This window comes from Eretmochelys imbricata, chromosome 7 (genome assembly GCF_965152235.1).
Source record: "Eretmochelys imbricata isolate rEreImb1 chromosome 7, rEreImb1.hap1, whole genome shotgun sequence".
In the NCBI taxonomy this organism is placed as follows: domain Eukaryota; kingdom Metazoa; phylum Chordata; order Testudines; family Cheloniidae; genus Eretmochelys; species Eretmochelys imbricata.
Genome location: NC_135578.1, coordinates 88,922,235 through 88,942,227, shown reverse-complemented (window position 1 = coordinate 88,942,227; position 19,993 = coordinate 88,922,235). Strand labels below are relative to the sequence as shown.

The following is a 19,993-nucleotide window of genomic DNA, read 5'->3' as shown; positions in this document are numbered from 1 at the left end:
AAAAGGAGGGATTTAGGTCACAAAGTGTACGCGATTCCCACAAAACAGGCAGCCCCCGGTGCCCGCAGCTCAGGTCGGGGCTCCCGGCCGCGAAGAGCCTTGTGGCAGCACCAGCTGCCTGGGAAGTCGCTGATAATTTTCACGGCGGCGATTGCGAAATTCCCCTCTTGGGACTCGGCCAATGAGGAAGCCTTTGGGGGGTGGCAGCAGCGCAACCCCCAGGCTCGCTTTGAAATCTCATCTTTGCCTGTGGCGCCCTCCCCCTTCACCCCGTAGGGGCGGGACCACGAGCCAGCCCCCGGGAGTATAAAGGCAGCAACCGGCAGGCAGGTAACTGCCAGTGGCGGGCAGCTGTGCGGAACATCTCTCTGCGCCACCGCGGGCTTGCGCTCGGCAGCGGCGCCCCAGCCCACCCAGCGTACAGCTACCGCGCGGGTCCCTTACCTCGTGCGGGCCGGATCTGACCCCCCGCCCCCCAGGCTTCAGCTCGCTGCCGCTTGGAAGATGCTGCTGTGCGCGGAGGGCGCGGCCCGCCTATGTGTGGCGCTGGCGGCCGCTTTGTGCTGCCGCTACCCCTGGGCAGCGTCGGCGTCGAGTGCCGGGTTCGGCTCCAGCCTCCTCAACTCCAACGCCATCAAGAACCTGCTCCCAGGCGGCGCCGCCGGGCAGGGGGGCTCCTTCGCCAGCGCCGCGCCCGCAGACTCGGTCCTGCTCGAGGCGGGCAACAAGCACCAGGCCGTCGAGACCCACCAGGTACGTGAGCGGCCGGTGAGCGGGGCGCCAGGGGCTCCTCTGCCCCCCCGCGCGGTGAGCCCGCTCACTGGCGCTGTGTCTCCCTTGCAGCCTTTCACGTGCTCAGAGGACGAGGACTGCGCCCCGGACGAGTTCTGCTCCGGCGCCCCGCGTGGGGCCGGCTCCGCAGTCCCGCTCTGCCTCGCCTGCAGGAAACGCCGGAAGCGCTGCCTGCGCCATGCCATGTGCTGCCCTGGCAACTACTGCAATAACGGTGAGCGGCGGGGTGGGGTGCGCGGCGCTGCCGCGCTGTTGAAGGGGCGGGGAGGCTGGCCCTGGCCCTGGCCCGGCTGCAGGTGCAATAGCTAGACTCGGATGGGTCCCAAGGGCCGTGTGTCTGCGCTACTGCGGGGAGCGCCCGCCTACCCGATAGCTGCGCACCTGCGGGGTACCCTGCTGGCGTGGCAGCCTCGGTGTGTTACCCAGGCTGTGCTGACTCCTGCCCTGTTTCCCCGCTCAGGGATGTGTGTGCCATCTGAGCAAGGTCACTTTCTCCCCGGGGAGATGGAGGAGACTATCATCGAGAGCTTCAGTCCTGACCATGGAATCCCAGACTTGCATCCCAAAAGGACCACATCCCCATCCCAGCTGCACCACCTGAAAGGTAAGGGGGCCTGGTGGCTCTTCCACTAGCAAGTGTAACTAGGTGGGGGTGGGTTAGCTGCAAACCTTGCTTAGGCTTCCCCTTATTCCTGCAGTATACTAAAGCCTTGTGTAAAAGGCATTTTAACTGAGGCACAGCGCAACTGGGGTTTCTGCCAGAAATACCACCTGAGGAAGCAGTGAGGCTAAATGCAGCCATCCAGCTGCTTCTCCCTGGCTCCCTCCCCCTCAACTGCTTTCTGACAAGCCCTAGACAAAGTCTGCCTCCTATACTGCAATTGCTTGTTCAAGGCTTTGCTGTTAGACTCTCCTGCAATCCAGCCAATTTACCACAGGCTTTTAATCACTTTCTCCTTTCAAAGGTCAGGAAAGTACCACCTGCCTCCGCTCTTCCGACTGTGCTACTGGATTGTGCTGTGCACGTCACTTCTGGTCCAAGATCTGTAAACCTGTCCTTAAGGAAGGCCAAGTATGCACCAAACACCGAAGGAAAGGCTCTCATGGCCTGGAGATTTTCCAGCGATGCTACTGTGGAGAAGGTCTGTCCTGTCGGCTACAAAGAGATTATGCAACCACCAACTCTTCCAGACTGCATACTTGTCAAAGACATTGAACACCACTCCTCACTACATATGATGGACTTTGGAGGAGGCTTCTGGGCAGTGCATTGTTTTGTTTGTTTTTTTGGCAGTTCATCTCTAAGGATGTACAGATTTGGAAGTTACACTAAGTACTCTGCTATTTCCCCTTCCTACAGCTGGAATATGAAGTTTGTTTCTTTTAAGAAACTTTCAGTGACTAATTGCAGTAAATTACTGTGTTGTAAATATTCAGTGTGGCACTTAACTGTACATATTCCAGAATTTTAATTTTTCTAAAGGTGCTGCATGATCTCTAGTCTGCTATTGTGACACATTTTGTACACACTGGTTTTATATCTTCCTAAGTCTATGAATTGTCCATCTGGAAGTGAAATAAATAACTTAAAAAAAAAAATACACCTGGCATTTACTGATAAATTTCTCCCTACCTCTGCTCTAAATGAAGAACCATCTGAAGTTGAGCTTAAATAACACAACTTGTTAACTCTACAATGTGATGTCCCAAACGGATGTACACTTGTCATAAAAAAATTATATGCATATAAACTGATATGTCTCCTTTTCTTAAGGATCTGCATAGGAAGAGGTGCATAGTTGGTTAAATATGAGGGGGGAGGCTTGGTAAATGGAGGTGGTCTGTTTCCTTTCCCTCAGAATAGGTCAATTGCCCTGGAAACCATAAATCCTAAATTGTGGATGCTCTTAATGGGGAGGAAAGAATCATCTTATCCCCAAATGTGTGCATTTGCTTTCACTACCTGTGTGTGTGTTCTATGTATAAATAACCATAAACGAGTCCTCTTGCCACAGACAAAATGCATTTGATAGAGGGGAAGCATATGTGGGGATCAGATATCATCACACTACTTGAAGAGAGCATTCAGGACGGCCTGAGTAGGAGAAGGCTAACCCCTACTCCTTCCTGAGAGACGAAGGTGGTTGCTATCACTCTCTCCATTCATTAGAGGTTTAATGTGTGAAAGTTGTTTCTGCTGGCTAGCTTTAGCTCCCAGTGTCTTTTTCAGGAGCTTGCATCTCAGCCATTAAACCAAAGAAACTGGATGCATCTCCTAGACTCATGTATCCAAGTGGTAGAGCTTCAGCTGGTGTGAGTTGCCATTGGCTCCACTGGTACTTTTTAATCCCTCCAAACATGCACACAATTGTTGTGACAAGTCACTTTTCTTCCAGTGTCTTGTCTTTGTGAACTTCTGAGCCCCTCTCACAGGCTGGCCTAGAGTTGGAGTCTGGGCTGCCTGCAAGTGTTGCAGGAGAAATCTTTTTCCCCTCCAAATCACTGTTTTACTTTGTTTGCCTGCTGAACCCAAATCACTGTGATTGCCTCTCCTAGGATGTGTGGAAGCAGCACTTTATTAAATGTGAAGGCAGCTTTAACGTCCTGTGAAATGCACTCACATAGAAATGCAGCCTTTTCCCTACATTGCTTTAATGTTACTGAAGTGAGTTCAATTTCATCTCAAGGGGCTTCAGCCAATAATGTCTGTAGCATTGGGGCTTGCTTAATTCAGTGACCAATGGGGCCATATCAAAGCACAGGAAATTGGCATGTTGTGACACTGCCTTTTAGTGGTAAATTTCACCTCTGAGATTGAAACGCTCTTTCCCCTTGCAGAGATTTAAGCATCAGGAAGATACAGTTCCCACTGATCTAAGGTCAGGTCTCAGGAAGACACACTAGAGGGGAGGAAACAGGAAACCACTTGCTGCAAAGTGAAGAAAGAGGATCCTTCTGACTCAGAGGAAGCAGCAGCCAAGTCTTGAAGGGGGAAGTGCACTTAAGTTATCCTTCTTCAAACCACTTCACCCTTAGGACTGGATTTCAGTTTCACCTGGAAAATGGTAAGGGGGTTTTCACATAGGAGGGCAAGGATCTTGATGTTTTACCAAGTAATAAATGGAACTGTTTCCACCCACTTGGTTTTATAGAATCATAGAATAGAATATCAGGGTTGGAAGGGACCTCAGGAGGTCATCTAGTCCAACCCCCTGCTCAAAGCAGGGCCAATCCCCAATTTTTGCCCCAGATCCCTAAATGGCCCCCTCAAGGATTGAAGTCACAACCCTGGGTGTAGCAGGCCAATGCTCAAACCACTGAGCTATCCCTCCCCCCATTAAGGCCATTCATAGCAGCCTCTGAATAATCCAGGGTTCTTTATGATGAGAAATGAGCCAATTGTGATCTACGTTACTACAGTTATGGATTAAATCATAACCCAGGGAAACACATTTCTGCAGCATCATGCTGGCAGCATTTCATTTTATATCTTATTTTTATTAGCACCAAAAGCATGCAAGATACCAGTGCAAAATAAGTTTTTACTTTTGTTGCAGTGAGCCAAGTATCTGAAACGCCTCAATAAGCAACTCAGCTTTTCTGGTCAAGAACTTAACATAATTGGACTATGTTGCTAGTTTTTTTTAATGCACATAAGTGGCATCTGAGCCCTCAAGATAACTTGGTGAGAGTACAAAAGTCAATGCATATTGGGCTCAGTTGAGCAGTGATGGTAATTGTAGTGTAAATTGCATGTTCAGACAGTATGTTCAGAAAGTGGTAAAGTAACTCAGTGGTTTTTGGCATTTGGTTGGTGTTAAAAAATGAATAACTTTGAGGAAAGCACAAGTGTAAACTAATTGGGTGTGGATTTGCAGTGGGACCGCATACTTTACCATGCATACTCTTGTACCTTTCTTCTATAGTCCTCCTTCCAAGGTATCCCCTGGTTTTGGCATCTGTTTGATGCTATTGTTTTATAGGGGCACCGATCATTATAGTATCAGAGGTCTAGATTCACAAAGGTACTTAGGTACCAAACTCTGGGGTTAGGCATTTAAATCCCAGTTTTAGGCTCCAATTCATGAAAATCCTGCTGAAGCCTGAAGGCACCTGAACTCACTCAGCACCTACGTTTTTGTAGTAAAAAGTTTCCTGGGTGCCTATGTTTCTGCCTCAGGGTATGCACAGTGGTGCCTTACGCTAGGTATCCAGATGCCTGTCTCCTGCCTGAGCCCCAGAGCAATTCACAAACTCAGGAAGATAGGCTTTGGCTGCCTAATATGTGTTTGGGATCCTATCTAATCAGCATGCTCAGAGGTTCACACAGAACAGCTGGGGAATGAGGAAGAGGAGACCCTCCCACAACTTTTATCCCAGTGATTAGGTTATTCAGTGTGTCACATTACCTGTCCACAAGAGGGGAAGGGATCTGTCAACTCTCAGGTGAAACCCTAACCTCTGGGTTATTGGATAGTCTGACGTAGGGCACCCTCAGTTGCTCCTGTGGAAGCTGTTCCACATTGGAGCAGAGGGGCTGGACTCTTGCATCTCCAATATCCTGAGACAATACTCTTACCACTAGGCTATAGAGTCATTCTGATGCTAACATGTTTTCCCTCTCTCTCTCTGCACCCAGTGACTCTTTATGTGGGAGTGGCAGATCCCTGACAAAAAGTTATGAGGGAGGTCCTCCTCCTCCTCCCTCTCCACAACCCTGGCTTCTTACAAAAAAACTCCTTAGATGCCTAATTCCAAAGCAGGGTCATTGCTGACTTATGCCAGTGATGAATTTGGGCCATTTTTTTCATTCAGGGTTTTTGTTTGCTCCATTTCTCAGGATACTAACACCTAGTGTTTTTTCTTTTCCATGTTGGAGATTTTTGAGGGGGGTGCTAAAAACACAGTGCTTTCGGGGAAGGGGAAGGGATATTGTGCGTGTCTGTGTTTTCAACCCTAGTTTACTTTTGTTTACCTTTTATCTTTCAAAGAGTACTCTGACAAAATAATGAAGAAACATTAAAGAAAGCTATAATAATAACTTTGAGATCTGAAAAAATATGCTATATAAATGAAAAGCACTTTCCAGACATTAATTACTTATGTAAACAGATACACACAATTGTCCTGAAGTCACACAGGGTGAAATTCTCCCCTGTCCAGAGGGCTATCAGAAGCTCCATGAGCCATTTAAGGCCCACTTCAAATCGCAATTCTTAGCACAGAAGAGAATTTCACTGCTACTGCATCATTTGCAGGGGCCAACACTCAAACCCCAAGATTCCTGATTCCCAGTCTTGTGGTTTAACAGCTACACAGACTGCCTCCACTATTCATGACAAAGTAGAAGTTATAAAATGAAAAGTTGTTATAATTTTAATAACATTCTCCTAAACATTTTTCTGATGCTTTTTTTTACCCTTTTGTTTCCTGCTGGAATGTATTTTTGAAATGTTATAATCGTTTACTTTCCAGACAAATCTCTGCTTGTATAAGCAAATGTTTCAAATAGGTCAGTAATAAAATCCCTTCATAAAAGAGACATTCTTTGTTCAGTAACATGTTCTTACATTTGAGATGATGATATCATTATTTACACAAAGTTATGCCAATCTTACTGGCATATGGTGAAATGAAGAGGACTGTACTACTGCAGTTTTCCCTATGTCTGATTATTGATTGGTTCATCCTCAGGGTAAACATCTTATTCTTTAGATTCAACTCCCATTTTTATACTTCTAAACATTATTTCTGATTTATCGTAGGCCCAATATAGAGATGCATCCTTGCTCAAGAAAACATTTAAGTATGTGCTTAATTTCCATTGACTTCAGTGGGACTTAACTTTAAGTGTGAGTTTAAGAAGGTGCTTAGGTGTATCCTGATTTGGGACTGCATCGAACATAAAGTGATTAATTAGGCCAGGCCTCCTCAAGTTCAGGCTCCCAATCTACAAGTCTAGTCACTAGACACCAGTGACTCCTTTAATAGATAAATTTATTTTGCTTGAGGGCAGTGTATCAGGAGCACTAGCATCAATAGTAATGTCTATTAGTATCACAAGCAGTGTGGCATGCAATTAAAAAAACACAATTGTCCAACATAATGAATAAAACTTCCACTATACTTCTGTGGTGCAAGAAACAGTAATACGTGTTGTATACTTTTGCTTCTGATGCAGACCCACCCTCAGAGATTTCAGAAAACAATATTGAGAAAAGTTTTTTATTTTTATAGAAATCATTTGTTGATCCAACAGAGATCGCAGCATGCAAGTATTTCAAAAACATGAAAGCACTGCACTCAGAGAGCAGGTGAAAAGCTTAATGGAAGTAAGGCTATATAGAAAAGCTGTTAACTACAAAAACATTTACCCTAAACCACCTGCTTAAGCTGTTTTTACTCTCTTCTAATTTGTTGGATTCAGGTCTCTCTATAATTGAGCCCTGATGTCATTTGAGTTGGGAAAAATCCATACAGGTGGCTTAACATCTAATTATTTCATTCATAATGAAAGGCACAGGTGTAAAAGTATAAATGTTGTTTTCTTTATGTTTTGCAGTAAGTCACATTTCTTCTTTAAACAAAATAGCTACATCTCTGGTAATCCAAAGTGATGTTTATGGTTCCTTTTACCTTGTACTGTTTCTTGTACTTGTTCTTTATCTGTGTCTGATTTGTGTCCCTAATTAAAGCTTTTAATTGTGCTTGAGGGTAACTGAGAAACTGAAATGGAAGGCAGTTCTAGGCAGCAGCTCTTCTGATCTTTGATCTTCTGTTTCACAGACTTTGTGATTTGTTTCTCTTTTAGTTACTAACATTTTATTAAAGATAAGCAATTGTTGAGAGTACAAGTTGTTTCCTTAAGTATTAAAAGTTATACAAAATTAGGGAATACAACAGAGTTGTGACAGTATAGGTTGTGCTCCACTAAGTACACACCTGCCACTTTAATAGCGCACAATTCGTGAACCAGAAAGGAGTATCAGGCCTATTGTTTTTATAAAAGTTTACATCAATCCTTTATCGGTTTCTCTTTCCTCAGCTAGTTCATCTATTCATACTTCTGTTAGTTGAGCTGTGTGGCTTACTGTGTGGGCTATACCTGCATTTGAGGATAAGTTTGGGTCCGGGTTTTAGGCTGGCAGTGGCCTTGAGTCTCAAAAAAATGCCTTACATGGGGACCTATGCTGACAGGACTCCACTACATTTAGGCAAGTGGTGGACACTACCAATTTGTCACCTGAATTTGACCTCTCTACACATACATCATTTGAAAGCTTATGACTACTTTAAGATGTCTGATGTGGAGCTTTTAAGCGGTGCTTTTACCATAGAAACTGATATGTCACTGTCAGTCAACAGATTACAAATGACCATTTTGAAGTATTTGCATTTTTTTCTGTTCGTTTAATGACTTGTTTCTTTATGACCTCCAAGCATCACAAAAACAATTGAAAGGGTTAAACAAAACCTAATAGATTTGTGCAGGTATTATTTAAATATAATAGTGCTGGTGATATTTCTAGTCAACATTATCATTGTCTTGTTCATTTATGATTTCTGTCTTCATTGCCTTGGCACACACACAGTTTTGTACAGGGAAGATTGTGCAATCAATTGTCTGTAGTCAGAACAATGACCTTTATGTTTTTATCACCAAAAAGAGCGTCTCCAAAATGGTAAAGATGTAACACTAGGTGTTAGTGTCCTGAGAAATGCAGCAAAAAATCCCTTGAATACAGGAAGTAGTTCATCATCCACATTTTTCCATTCATGTTGCAATAATGATCTAATATCTGGTTTACCTATGTAAATGGTGGTAGTTGGCTAGTAACTTGTCTTTTTTTGATGAGTAGATGGAGGCACAAGTAATTCCAGTCTCTGTGCCAACTTCCTTGCTGCAGAAATTGTGGCTTGTCTGTCATACTCTCCCAATTTGTCAAGATATCAGAAGCTTCCTTTGTGTGAACAATATCAATGTCATTTGGCAATGGTAGGACAGCATGGTGTAGTAGTCTTCCGATACCAGGAGAGACCCAAAGAGCATTCATTTGTAGGTGACAAGAATTTATTTTCTCAAGTATTTTTCATGGCAACTTGATTCTGGATGTGTTCTAGGTTTTTCAAATGCTGTACACAGCATGAGAGACTGATTGCCCAGGGAAAATAAGAGACTTTTCTTTCCCAAACTTATTTCATGTGAAGCTGGAGTATATGCAGACTGTTCTTGAAATATGACTCTAGTCATTGAATGGAAGGTATTCTTTCCATCAGTGGGCTCTACACTGATGTCTATATTATCATCTCCTTCACGGATGTGATTTCCACCTGCAGGAAGTGGAACAATTCCATTTGGATTGAACAAACCTTCCTGGAGTCTTTCCACTTCAGTGTTTGCAGCATTAGTGATGAACCACCTCAGCTCATAATTGATACAGAATCCATGAAGCTGTAGTATGTCAGCATCATTGTTGACCCAAACTCATGATGTAAATGTGCACCAAGGCTAATGTGTAGTGGTGTGATAATTTCGGAACTATTAAATACCATACACTCCATAATTGAAAAACGCCTTCTTTAAATGTCTTCTTTTTGAAACTTCTTGTTGGCTGAGTTATAGGCTTCTTTATCTATCAAACTGCTGCACCAACAGGCACAAAAGTAGCTGACCTCTCTAAACTACAATCACCTGGGTTTGAATAATGTTCTGAGGCTTTTATTTTGGCAATTTCAGACCAAAAGATTTAAGCTCCTTCATATAAAATCACTTGTTTATTTGAAAGCTGTTCATCAGGCTCACTTGCCGGAAAAACATCCACAAAACATTTGGATGACTTACCGGTAAGTTCTTGCTTCAGATTACTAGCAGCTTGTGCAACATCACCTAACATTATTGCACTGCATGGAAAAATGGTAGAATTGCCTTGTCCATGCCATGCATGGAATGAAATTGCACAACTATAGTATTTGCCTTTGGTTGTCTACTGGAATTGCTTGTCATTTCTACATCAGGAGGAAATAGAGCTTTAGATCTCTGCAGCAGCATTCTTGTTCTACATAAGATCTGTCTCTTCAATCAGTTGATAATATGTAGTGTCATAAGGTGACTAATTGTTGCAGTGTAACTAGATGGTTTTGCTTTAATATTAGTTTTACTCAAGTAGGAATAAAGGCATATTGAGTGAAACCGCATCCTTTGCAATCAAGCTTTTGTGACAAAGCTCCTGCTCTACCTTGGTGGGTCTGGCGCTTATTGGCAGATTTGCTCGCCTTGGAGCTTCATGGCAGCCCTCAGCTTGGCCGTTTTTCTGAACTCACAGTCCTGGTCGACTCCTCCTGTGTCTGACCAGGAGTTGGGAGGATTTGGGGGGAACCCGGGCCTGCCCTCTACTCCGGGTTCCAGCCCAGGGCCCTGTGGAATGCAGCTGTCTAGAGTGCCTCCTGGAACAGCTGTGCGACAGCTACAACTCCCTGGGCTACTTTCCCATGGCCTCCTCCCAACACCTTCTTTATCCTCACCATAGGACCTTCCTCCTGGTGTCTGATAATGCTTGTACACCTCAGTCCTCCAACAGTCCGCATGCTCACTCTCAGCTCCTAGTGCCTCTTGCTCCCAGCTCCTCATCACACACACCACAAACTGAAGTGAGCTCCTTTTTAAAACCCAGGTGCCCTGATTAGCCTGCCTTAATTGATTCTAGCAGCTTTTTGATTGACTGCAGGTGTTCTAATCAGCCTGTCTTAATTGTCTCCAGAAGGTTCCTGATTGTTCTGGAACCTTCCCTGTTACCTTACCCAGGGAAAAGGGACCTACTTAGCCTGGGGCTAATATATCTGCCTTCTATTACTCTCCTAAAGCCCCCAGGCCTGGATTTTTCTTACTTTTTGACCCTGCTTTAGTTCCCCCGCCAACCGGGCCAGACGCTTTTTTTGTTTTTGTTTTTGTTTTTGTTTTGCTGTTTTTTTTTGCTGCCGTTCGAGTGCTGGTCGGTTGCCAGCTTGCTGCCAGCCCCCCCCCCAACGCCTGCTCTCGGACACTGCTATTTGCTCCAGCTGAAACCCCCCGTGGGGGGGGGAGGACTGCCAACCCGCTACCCAGAGGAGGGGAGTGGAAGCCCCCAGACCCAGCCGTTCTGCTGTATGTTTATGGGCGAGAGGAATCTTCTTATCTCTGCAACATTTTTGGCCTGCTGAAAGCCTTATTATAAAGCTGGAAGAGAAGACAGCCTGTCAAGGTTCCTCCCCCACTCTGAACTCTAGGGTACAGATGTGGGGACCTGCATGAAAAACCTCCTAAGCTTATCTTTACCAGCTTAGGTCAAAACTTCCCCAAGGTACAAAATATTCCACCCCTTGTCCTTGGATTGGCCGCTACCACCACCAAACTAATACTGGTTACTGGGGAAGAGCTGTTTGGACGCGTCTTTCCCCCCAAAATACTTCCCAGAACCTTGCACCCCACTTCCTGGACAAGGTTTGGTAAAAAGCCTCACCAATTTGCCTAGGTGACTACAGACCCAGACCCTTGGATCTTAAGAACAATGAAAAAGCATTCAGTTTTCTTACAAGAAGACTTTTAATAAAAATAGAAGTAAATAGAAATAAAGAAGTCCCCCCTGTAAAATCAGGATGGTAGATATCTTACAGGGTAATTAGATTCAAAAACATAGAGAACCCCTCTAGGCAAAACCTTAAGTTACAAAAGAGATACACAGACAGAAATAGTTATTCTATTCAGCACAATTCTTTTCTCAGCCATTTAAAGAAATCATAATCTAACACATGCCTAGCTAGATTACTTACTAAAAGTTCTAAGACTCCATTTCTGGTCTATCCCCGGCAGAAACCAGTATAAGACAGACCCACAGACCCTTTGTTTCTCTCCCTCCTCCCAGCTTTTGAAAGTATCTTGTCTCCTCATTGGTCATTTTGGTCAGGTGCCAGTGAGGTTACCTTTAGCTTCTTAACCCTGTCCAGGAGGGATTTCAAAGGGGTTTACCCTTCCCTTTATATTTATGACACAGCCGACAGGAAAAATCACCAAGGGAAGCTACTAACCATCGTGGAGGGGGCCGTAAGACTGAGTAATTTTTGAACTATACTCTCGTGTGGGGGGCGTTTGACTGTGTCCTAATTGCATTTGTAGGGGCACAGGGGGTGTAGCACGGAGCTGCCCTCCCCGATCCATCGGTGCCCCCCCCCAACACAATTACAACCATCACGGCCCCCCCCGCCGTCCATCCCTGCTGGCAACTTGCCATCTGCCTTTGGATTCAGCTGTTTGCTTTGAATTTTGCCATTTCGGACCAGACACAACAGCCGACCAAACAAGACTCTTTGGACAAAAGCGCGTGGGTCCACGTCCCCGCCCCCCCCGGACTGTTTACCCCACAGTTTGCCCCTATTACCGGACCCCAATTCCTGTTTTCCTCCCCCGTCCAGTCTGACCCATTTGGCACCCCCCTCTTTCCCCGCCTGCAGCCCAGCAGGGAGGAGTGGTTAATCTGCTTCGCCCTCCTCCTTCTGGTATCTCCCCGTCTCTCTCTGCTCACAATGGTGGGGAATGAGAGGGGTGAGACCCCTCTAACAACCTCAGTTGCCCCTCCCCCACCTACCCCCCTGCCCAAGCCCCCACCCACTGCTGCCTAAACACCTGCCACCGCCCCCGCTGGGGCATCGGCAGCAGGAGGCACCGGGGCGATTACTGTCGCTGCTACGCCCACCGCCCCCCCCCAGATTCTAGGAAACCCCCCCCCCAGTTGGCCGGAAAGGCCAGGGTGTGAAGAAAGGAAAGGGCCCCGCTAAAACCCGCAGGCCCTCCATGGCAGGGGTTGCCCCCGCCGCTGTGGCCTCGTCATCGACCATGGCGTCCCTCCCCGCTGTTCCCTCCACCTGCTCTGCGAGTGTCCTTTCCCCGGCCCCCAGGACGTATGCCCGGGCGGTGGCAGCCCCCCGCACGCCTGCTGCCTTGTCATCTCGCCCACCCACCGCCTCCGCTACAATCAATAGTGGCCGGGGCCCCTTTCCCACCATGACCAGGAAGCATGGCGTCCGTTGCCTCCTGGTGTCCGCCTCGTCCCACGTGGAGACATACGTGCAGGCGTTGGCGAGGGTGGTAGGACCCATGGCTATTGTGGTGGCCTCCAAAATGTACAGGAAGGTCGTCTTTTTCTTAGCATCGGAGGCTGCCACCCAGGAAGCAGTGGAGAAGGGCCTGACGGTGGGGGGGTGTTTGTCCCCCTGGAGCCGCTAGAGGACCTGCGCATTCGCCTAGTCCTCACCTCCGTCCCTCCCTTTCTACCCAATGCCGCCCTGTTACCCGCTCTCTCCACCCTGGGGAAACTTGTTTCTGTCATCAGCCCTCTCCCATTGGGCTGCAAGGACCCCACCTTCCGTCACGTCCTCTCGTTCCGCCAGCAAGTGCAGCTTCTACCGCCGCTGCGTGACGGAGAGGCGCTCGAGGGGTCCTTCCTAGTCCCCTACCAGGGAGCCCACTATCGGGTCTTTTACTCCACGGGAGAGGCCCGGTGCTACCTCTGCCGCTCAGCGGGGCATGTCCGAAGAGACTGCCCTTTGACCCAGCGGGGAGGGGCACCCGAGACCCCCAAGACCTGGCAGGACATCGGCTCCGTCGTTGCCGACGCCCCTGGCTACCCGGCACCTGAAACCACCTCCCCTCCTGCTCGATCCACTGCTGCTCCCGTCCAGGCCCAAGAGACACCTCCCCCGCAACGCCCAGATGAGCAAGGGAGTCCCACCCTTGCTATTAACAATCCAGCAGAGCCTATGGAGGAGGGTGCAGCAAAGATATTACCGGGTATAGGAGGGGCCCGCCCCAAGGAGAACCCCCCGCCTCTCATGCTGCCTCACCGTTACCCCCCCCCCGAACCACTGAACCATCGCCTCCGCCCCCCGACACGACCCCTGCTAACCAACCCCCAGACGACGCTATGGAGGGTTGGACCCTAGTCCAGGGGAAGCGAGGCAAGCGGAAGGCTTGAGCTCTGCTGCACCCATCCGATGCGGAGGCCACCCAGAAGACCAGGAAGGGAGGCACTGATACTGAGCCTTCCACTATGCCCACAAGTGAGATCCATCCGCCGGTGTCGGGAGGGGAAGACAGAATGGCATTGGAAGGTAGAATCTCCCCTCCACGGGAGACCCTCCCCTCCGAGACCCCTGAGGAAGCCCCTTCTACCCGGATACCACCCGAACCCCACCCCGCGAACCCCGAAGCGACCATCGAGGCGGGCCCCAGAGGAGAGGCCCCCGGGGTAGCAGAAGACGACCTCTCCTCCATGTATGAGGAGATTGAGGCCCTAGGTTTGACCCCGGTCACCCAGGGAGAGGATGATCTACTGCCGGCTGGCCTTGATCTGGGCAACCTCACCCCAGTCCCCCTTTCCCCATGCTCCCTCCCCCTAACCGCCTTCCCGGGTGGGCACCCTACAGAAGGTGGTCCACCACCTGATGCCATGGCCGCCAAATCCACCACAGAGCCTGTGCCTAGCATCAGTGGGAGCCCGCTCCCTCACCCCTCAACCCTCGAACCCTCCTGGTGCTCAGGAGGCACCACATCTTAGCTGCTTGCCTCCCGAAGCCCAGAGCCTTGCCTCTGCCCCCGCCCCCACCCCTGTCCCTGCCCAATTCACCTCCTCCTGCAATGCTATTGCCACCCCTGGGGTTATTTCTTTCCCGTTTTTTGCGGATTCCCCCCAGGGAGCAGCCTTTGCATTTTCCTGCCACGACCCATTAGGAGCTACAATTGTCCCTCTGCCATCCCCTTCTACCCCAAGGTGTAAGATGGACCTAATAACTTTAGCCTGTCAGACGCCCCGTCGGTGGTCCGCACCCTGCCTGCCCACCTCAGCGGACCACAAGGCTGCACCAAGAGCCCCACCAGGGAATAACCCAGAAATCGCAACCCCACCCCCCCATGAGCTGCGAAATGCATTGTAGAAGTTTTTAGAAAACATCTGTGGCTCCCGCAACAGGGTACAGCTGGCTCTCCAGCTATGGGGGGACTTTGATCAAATCCTCCAGGCCATAAGGGCCCTTATAAAGGCGGGTAGAGGGCAAGGAAGGCACCGTGCTGCGGCCTACGGGCAGGCCCGCGGCTTCTGTAATGATTTACTCACTTACGGGATGGGTCACGGATTGCTGCACGACCCGCCGGGGGCCGCGAACACCCCCGCCAATAAGGAACCCCCACCCCCCCAGCCCTCCGCATGACGCCTCTCATTATCGCAACTTTGAACACCAGGGGCTGTAGGATGGCTCTTCGCAGGTCCCAGGTGCTCTCTTACCTTCGGGAAGGGGGGGTACTCTGTAGTTTTCCTGCAGGAGACCCATACGGATCCGACCGCCGAGGACAGCTGGCGGCTGGAGTGTGGGACGGGGTCTACTTTAGCCACTTCACGATTCGGCAAGCTGGAGTGGCGACCCTGTTCTCCCCCAACCTATGGCCCGAGGTGCTAGGGGTCACTGAGGCCATGCCGGGCCACCTGCTGCATCTCCGAGTCTGTGTGGAGGGGCTCATGGTCAACTTTGTTAATATCTATGCCCCGACAACGAACCCGAAGCGGCCACAATTCTATCAGCGGGTGTCCGACTTCCTCAGCACCCTAGATTCTCACGAGTGCCTAGTCCTGGGTGGGGACTTTAACACCACCCTCGAGGAACAGGACCGCTCAGGGGCCGAGCTGAACCCGGCCGCCGCAAACATTCTCTGAGGAATAGTCAAACATCACTCCCTAGTGGACGTCTGGCATGACCATCATCCAGATGACATTTCCACGTTCACTTTTGTCCGGGTGGAGGCCCATTGGTCACACCACTCTTGGTTGGACCGTATTTACTTATCCCGTTTCCATCTTTCACAAGCCTACTCCTCCAACATTCGGCCGGCCCCATTCTCTGACCATCATCTAGCCACCATAACAGCCTCCTTCCGTGCAGCGAGGCCGGGGCCGGCCTACTGGCATATTAACAACAGCCTGTTGGAGGATGAGGGCTTCGTGACGTCCTTCCGGGAGTTTTGGCTGGCCTGGCGAGAGCAGTGGCGTGCCTTTCCCTCGGCACGACGATGGTGGGATCTAGGGAAGGTGCGCGCCAAGCTCTTCTGCCGTGACTACACTCGGGGCACCAGCCGACGGAGAAATGTGGCAATAGAGCATTTGGAACGGGAGGTCATAGAGATGGAGAGGCGTCTGGCCGCTAGCCCCGAGGACCCGCTCCTCTGCGGAGCGTGCCGGGAGAAGCGGGAGGGGCTCCAGGCCCTCGAGGACCATCGGGCCCAAGGTGCCTTTGTTCGATCCCGCATCCGCCTCCTTCGGGAGATGGACCGCGGCTCCCGTTTCTTCTATGCCCTGGAGAAAACGAGGGGGGCCAAGAAACACGTCACCTGCCTTCTAGCAGAAGACGGCACCCCCCTCACGGATCCGGTGGAGATGTGTGGGAGGGCCCGTGACTTCTACACAAGCCTTTTCTCCCCGGATCCGACCGATCCTGGCGCTTGCAGGGTGCTCTGGGTGGAACTCCCCACGGTCAACGTGGGCGACCAAGACCGACTAGAGCTGCCTCTCACCCTGGCCGAGTTCTCGGAAGCCCTCCGTTGCACGCCCACCAATAAATCTCCAGGCATGGACGGGCTGACCGTGGAGTTTTACCGCGCGTTCTGGGACATCCTTGACTCAGACCTAGCCACTGTCTGGGCCGAGTCTTTGCAGGGCGGGGTCCTCCCTCTTTCGTGCAGGCGAGCGGTGCTCACTTTGTTGCCGAAGAAGGGGGACCTCCGCGATTTACAAAATTGGCGTCCCGTCTCGCTCCTTAGCACAGACTACAAAATCGTAGCAAAAGCAATCTCGCTGCGGCTAGGGTCCGAGATGGCAGACATGATCCACCCAGACCAGACCTATACTGTCCCGGGTCGCAGCATTTTTGACAACTTATTTCTAGTCCAATACCTTTTGGAACTCGGGCTTAGAGACGGCCTGTCGTTCGCCCTCCTGTCACTTGATCAGGAGAAGGCATTCGATAGAGTGGACCATGGGTACCTCCTGAGCACTCTGCAGGCGTTTGGATTCGGACCTCAGTTTGTGAGTTTTCTCCAGGTGCTGTACGCCTCCGTGGAGTGTCTGGTCAAGCTCAACTGGATCCTGACCGAACCGGTCAGCTTCGGGCGAGGAGTGCGGCAGGGGTGCCCCCTGGAGCATACTGGTGCACGCCTTCCTGCGCCGCCTCCAAGGGCTCCGATACGACCGGCAGCTCTTTTATCTCTGTCCAAGAGGTTTTCCGCAAGACCTCCTCCGGACCTGGAAACTGTTTTCAACAACCAGGTCCGTGGTGGTCACCGTGGGAGCAGATCTCCTCGCGGAGCCGCTGCTACACAACCCCCAGCTCCATGTGCAGGTGGCGGAGTCCCGCTTAGTGCGCCAGAGTTGGTCCTGGCGGAAGTCACGAGAGTTGGAGACCTCCTGGACTACGACCGGGGAGACTGGCTGGATCCCCTGACGCTCGCTCGGCGCATGGGGCTCTCCAGCCCTCGTACCCCCCGGCGCGTACTTCAGGAGGTGCAGGCCACCTTGACGCCCGCTGCTCGGGCTTATCTCAACCGGGTCCTGCTCGAGGGCGCGCCTCGCCCACCCTCTACCGTAGGCCCGCCGGACCTTTCAATTGGGCCCCTACCCTGTAGATCCCAACAAACCCCTCACCCTTTCACTGCGAGCCGGCTGCATGAACTGCAGCCGGTCAGCTTCCAAATCGCGCCACGGAAATATTTATACACACTCACGCTTCACACCCTTCACGCCCACACCCTGGTGTCCCACCCCGATACAAAGTGGCGGGACCTCCTGCCACCTTTGGAGGGTGAGCAACCCTGGTGGGCCAGCCTGTATTCCACCTTGGTCCCGAGGCCCGTCGGGGACATTAGTTGGCGGCTCCTTCACGGAGCTGTGAGCACGGGCGTGTTTTTGACACAGTTCACCCCCATCCCGGATACTTGCCCTTTTTGCAACGTGAGGGAAACCCTGGCACATGTATATTTAGAGTGTGCCAGGCTGCAGCCCCTTTTTCGGCTCCTCACGAATACTTTATTACGCTTTTGGCTCCACTTTTCCTCTCACCTTTTTATTTACACACTCCCCATCCATGGCCCCACAAAATTGCGAGATATCCTGGTTAACCTCCTCCTAGCCCTAGCTAAAACAGACATTTATAAAAACCAGAGAGGGGAGGTGGCTAATGAAGCGTCCTGCGATTGTAGGGCCGTTTTCCGATCCTCAGTACATTCACGTATCTGGATGGAGTTCCTCTGGGCAGCGTCCACTGACTCCCTTGACGCCTTCGAGGAGCGGTGGGTGCGGTCCGAGGTTCTCTGCTCGGTGACCCCGTCCGGTTCCCTCCGTCTGACCCTTTGATTGAGGGGAAGAGCGAGAGACCCCAGCCCCAGCCGTTGCCGCTGTAGATACCATCATCACTGTCACCTAGGACGGGTCCTATAACATGCAGGTGTACAACCCACCCCCACCCCCAAACCGCCCACCCCGCAGCCGTACCCATCTTGTTGGGCACTCTCAGGAGAGGAATAATCGGTGACACGGGGCGTGGCACTAGGTAACTCGAGGGGGTGGAAGACCACGAGTGTCGAGGAAGCCCCCCTGCTCTAGGCCACCAGGTAACTCAGGAGGGTGGAAGACCACGAGTATCGAGGAAGCCCCCCGGCTCTGGGCCCAGGCTAGCCTGAACACTTCTCCCTCCTGAAGGCTGCTGTGTTATACCTTCTGTTTGCTCTTGTTTTGTTGCATAGTTTTGCTTTATCCTCTTTGGTGATTTTTTGTAAGTGTTACACAAATAAAATTTTTTTCTGCTTCAGAAAAATTACTCTCCTATTGCCATCTGGCCCGACCCTGTCACGCTTTATACAGATATTCTGCACAACATGTCATCATCTCATCCTTGGAGCTGCCTCCTTAGGTTGGTTCCTCCCTCAAATATTTCTATTTTATGAAGTTTTTTGTCTTTGTGTATTTTCTCAAGCAACTAATGCTACAGGACCAATTGCTCTGGTGGCTATGGAAGCAGGTGAACATTATGTTATCTGATCAGACTCAGTTTTTTTTCTGTTCTGGGCTCAATACAGCTCAGACATATGTCAAATTTGACTTTGTTGTTTATTTCTGAGAGTACTGGTGGCACAACACCTAAACTAGAAAACTGATCCAGTAGCTGCCAGTATAATTCATCTCTCCTGGATTCTCCTGCTAGCATCACGGAATTCTGTACCGCACTGGTGACTTGACAGTTTTGTATTTTTTTATTTTCTTGACAAAACACATTTTTCAAAGTTTGTGAAGAGTCTTTTTCTCTCTGATGTAAGTTTTAAGGGGTGTGTATTGTCCATGTCTTCATATACTGTAACTTTCCTGTAGAGATAAAATTTCCAAAGTATATTGTTAGCATACCACCACTTTTCATCTGTACAAGTATACAGATGTGCTAAATTAGATATATATTTGAGTGTTAAGAGAGCCATATTTGTTTAATGAGCACTTTGATTGAAGCCCAATATGAGCCAGTGTAGTCTCATCTCTAACATTAATAGTGACCTGTGGATAAGTCAAGTATCAGAGGGGTAGCCGTGTTAGTCTGGATCTGTAAAAGCGGCCAAGAGTCCTGTGGCACCTTATAGACTAACAGACGTATAGGAGCCTAAGCTTTCGTGGGTGAATACCCATTTCGTCAGATGCATGTAGTGGAAATTTCCAGAGGCAGGTATAAATATTCAAGCAAGTATCAGGGAGGATGAGGCCCTCTTCTAGCAGTTGAGGTGTGAACACCAAGGGAGGAGAAACTGCTTTTGTAGTTGGCTAGCCATTCACAGTCTTTGTTTAATCCTGAGCTGATGGTGTCAAATTTGCAAATGAACTGAAGCTCAGCAGTCTCTCTTTGAAGTCTGGTCCTGAAGTTTTTTTTGCTGCAGGATGGTTACCTTTAAATCTGCTAAAGTCTGTGACTTTATCCTCATGCACAATTATTTCAAATTTGGTGACAATATATACCTCCAGACCAGTGGCACCACTATGGGCACCTGCATGGCCCCACAATATGCCAACATTTTTATGGCTGACCTGGAACAACGCTTCCTCAGCTCTCGTCCACTTACGCCCTTTCTCTACCTACGCAACCTATATTGATG

At 49.7% G+C, this 19,993-nt stretch overlaps 1 protein-coding gene across 1 annotated transcript; it reads left to right on the top strand.

Moving 5' to 3' along the window:
- The first annotated feature begins 504 nt into the window (after nucleotides 1–504).
- On the top strand, nucleotides 505–2,008 carry DKK1 (dickkopf Wnt signaling pathway inhibitor 1). The gene is made up of 4 exons (XM_077822435.1): nucleotides 505–753; nucleotides 844–1,006; nucleotides 1,253–1,396; nucleotides 1,758–2,008. The coding sequence occupies exons 1-4, from the start codon at nucleotides 505–507 to the stop codon at nucleotides 2,006–2,008; spliced, it is 807 nt and encodes a 268-aa protein (XP_077678561.1).
- Nucleotides 2,009–19,993: the final 17,985 nt, after the last annotated feature.

Excerpts from the sequence above, each read along its gene's own strand:
- DKK1 (XM_077822435.1), top strand. The coding sequence starts at position 505 with ATGCTGCTGTGCGCGGAGGGCGCGGCCCGCCTATGTGTGGCGCTGGCG. Across the intron at positions 754-843 it reads AGGCCGTCGAGACCCACCAG|CCTTTCACGTGCTCAGAGGA; the intron begins GTACGTGAGCGG and ends TCTCCCTTGCAG. Across the intron at positions 1,397-1,757 it reads CCAGCTGCACCACCTGAAAG|GTCAGGAAAGTACCACCTGC; the intron begins GTAAGGGGGCCT and ends CTCCTTTCAAAG.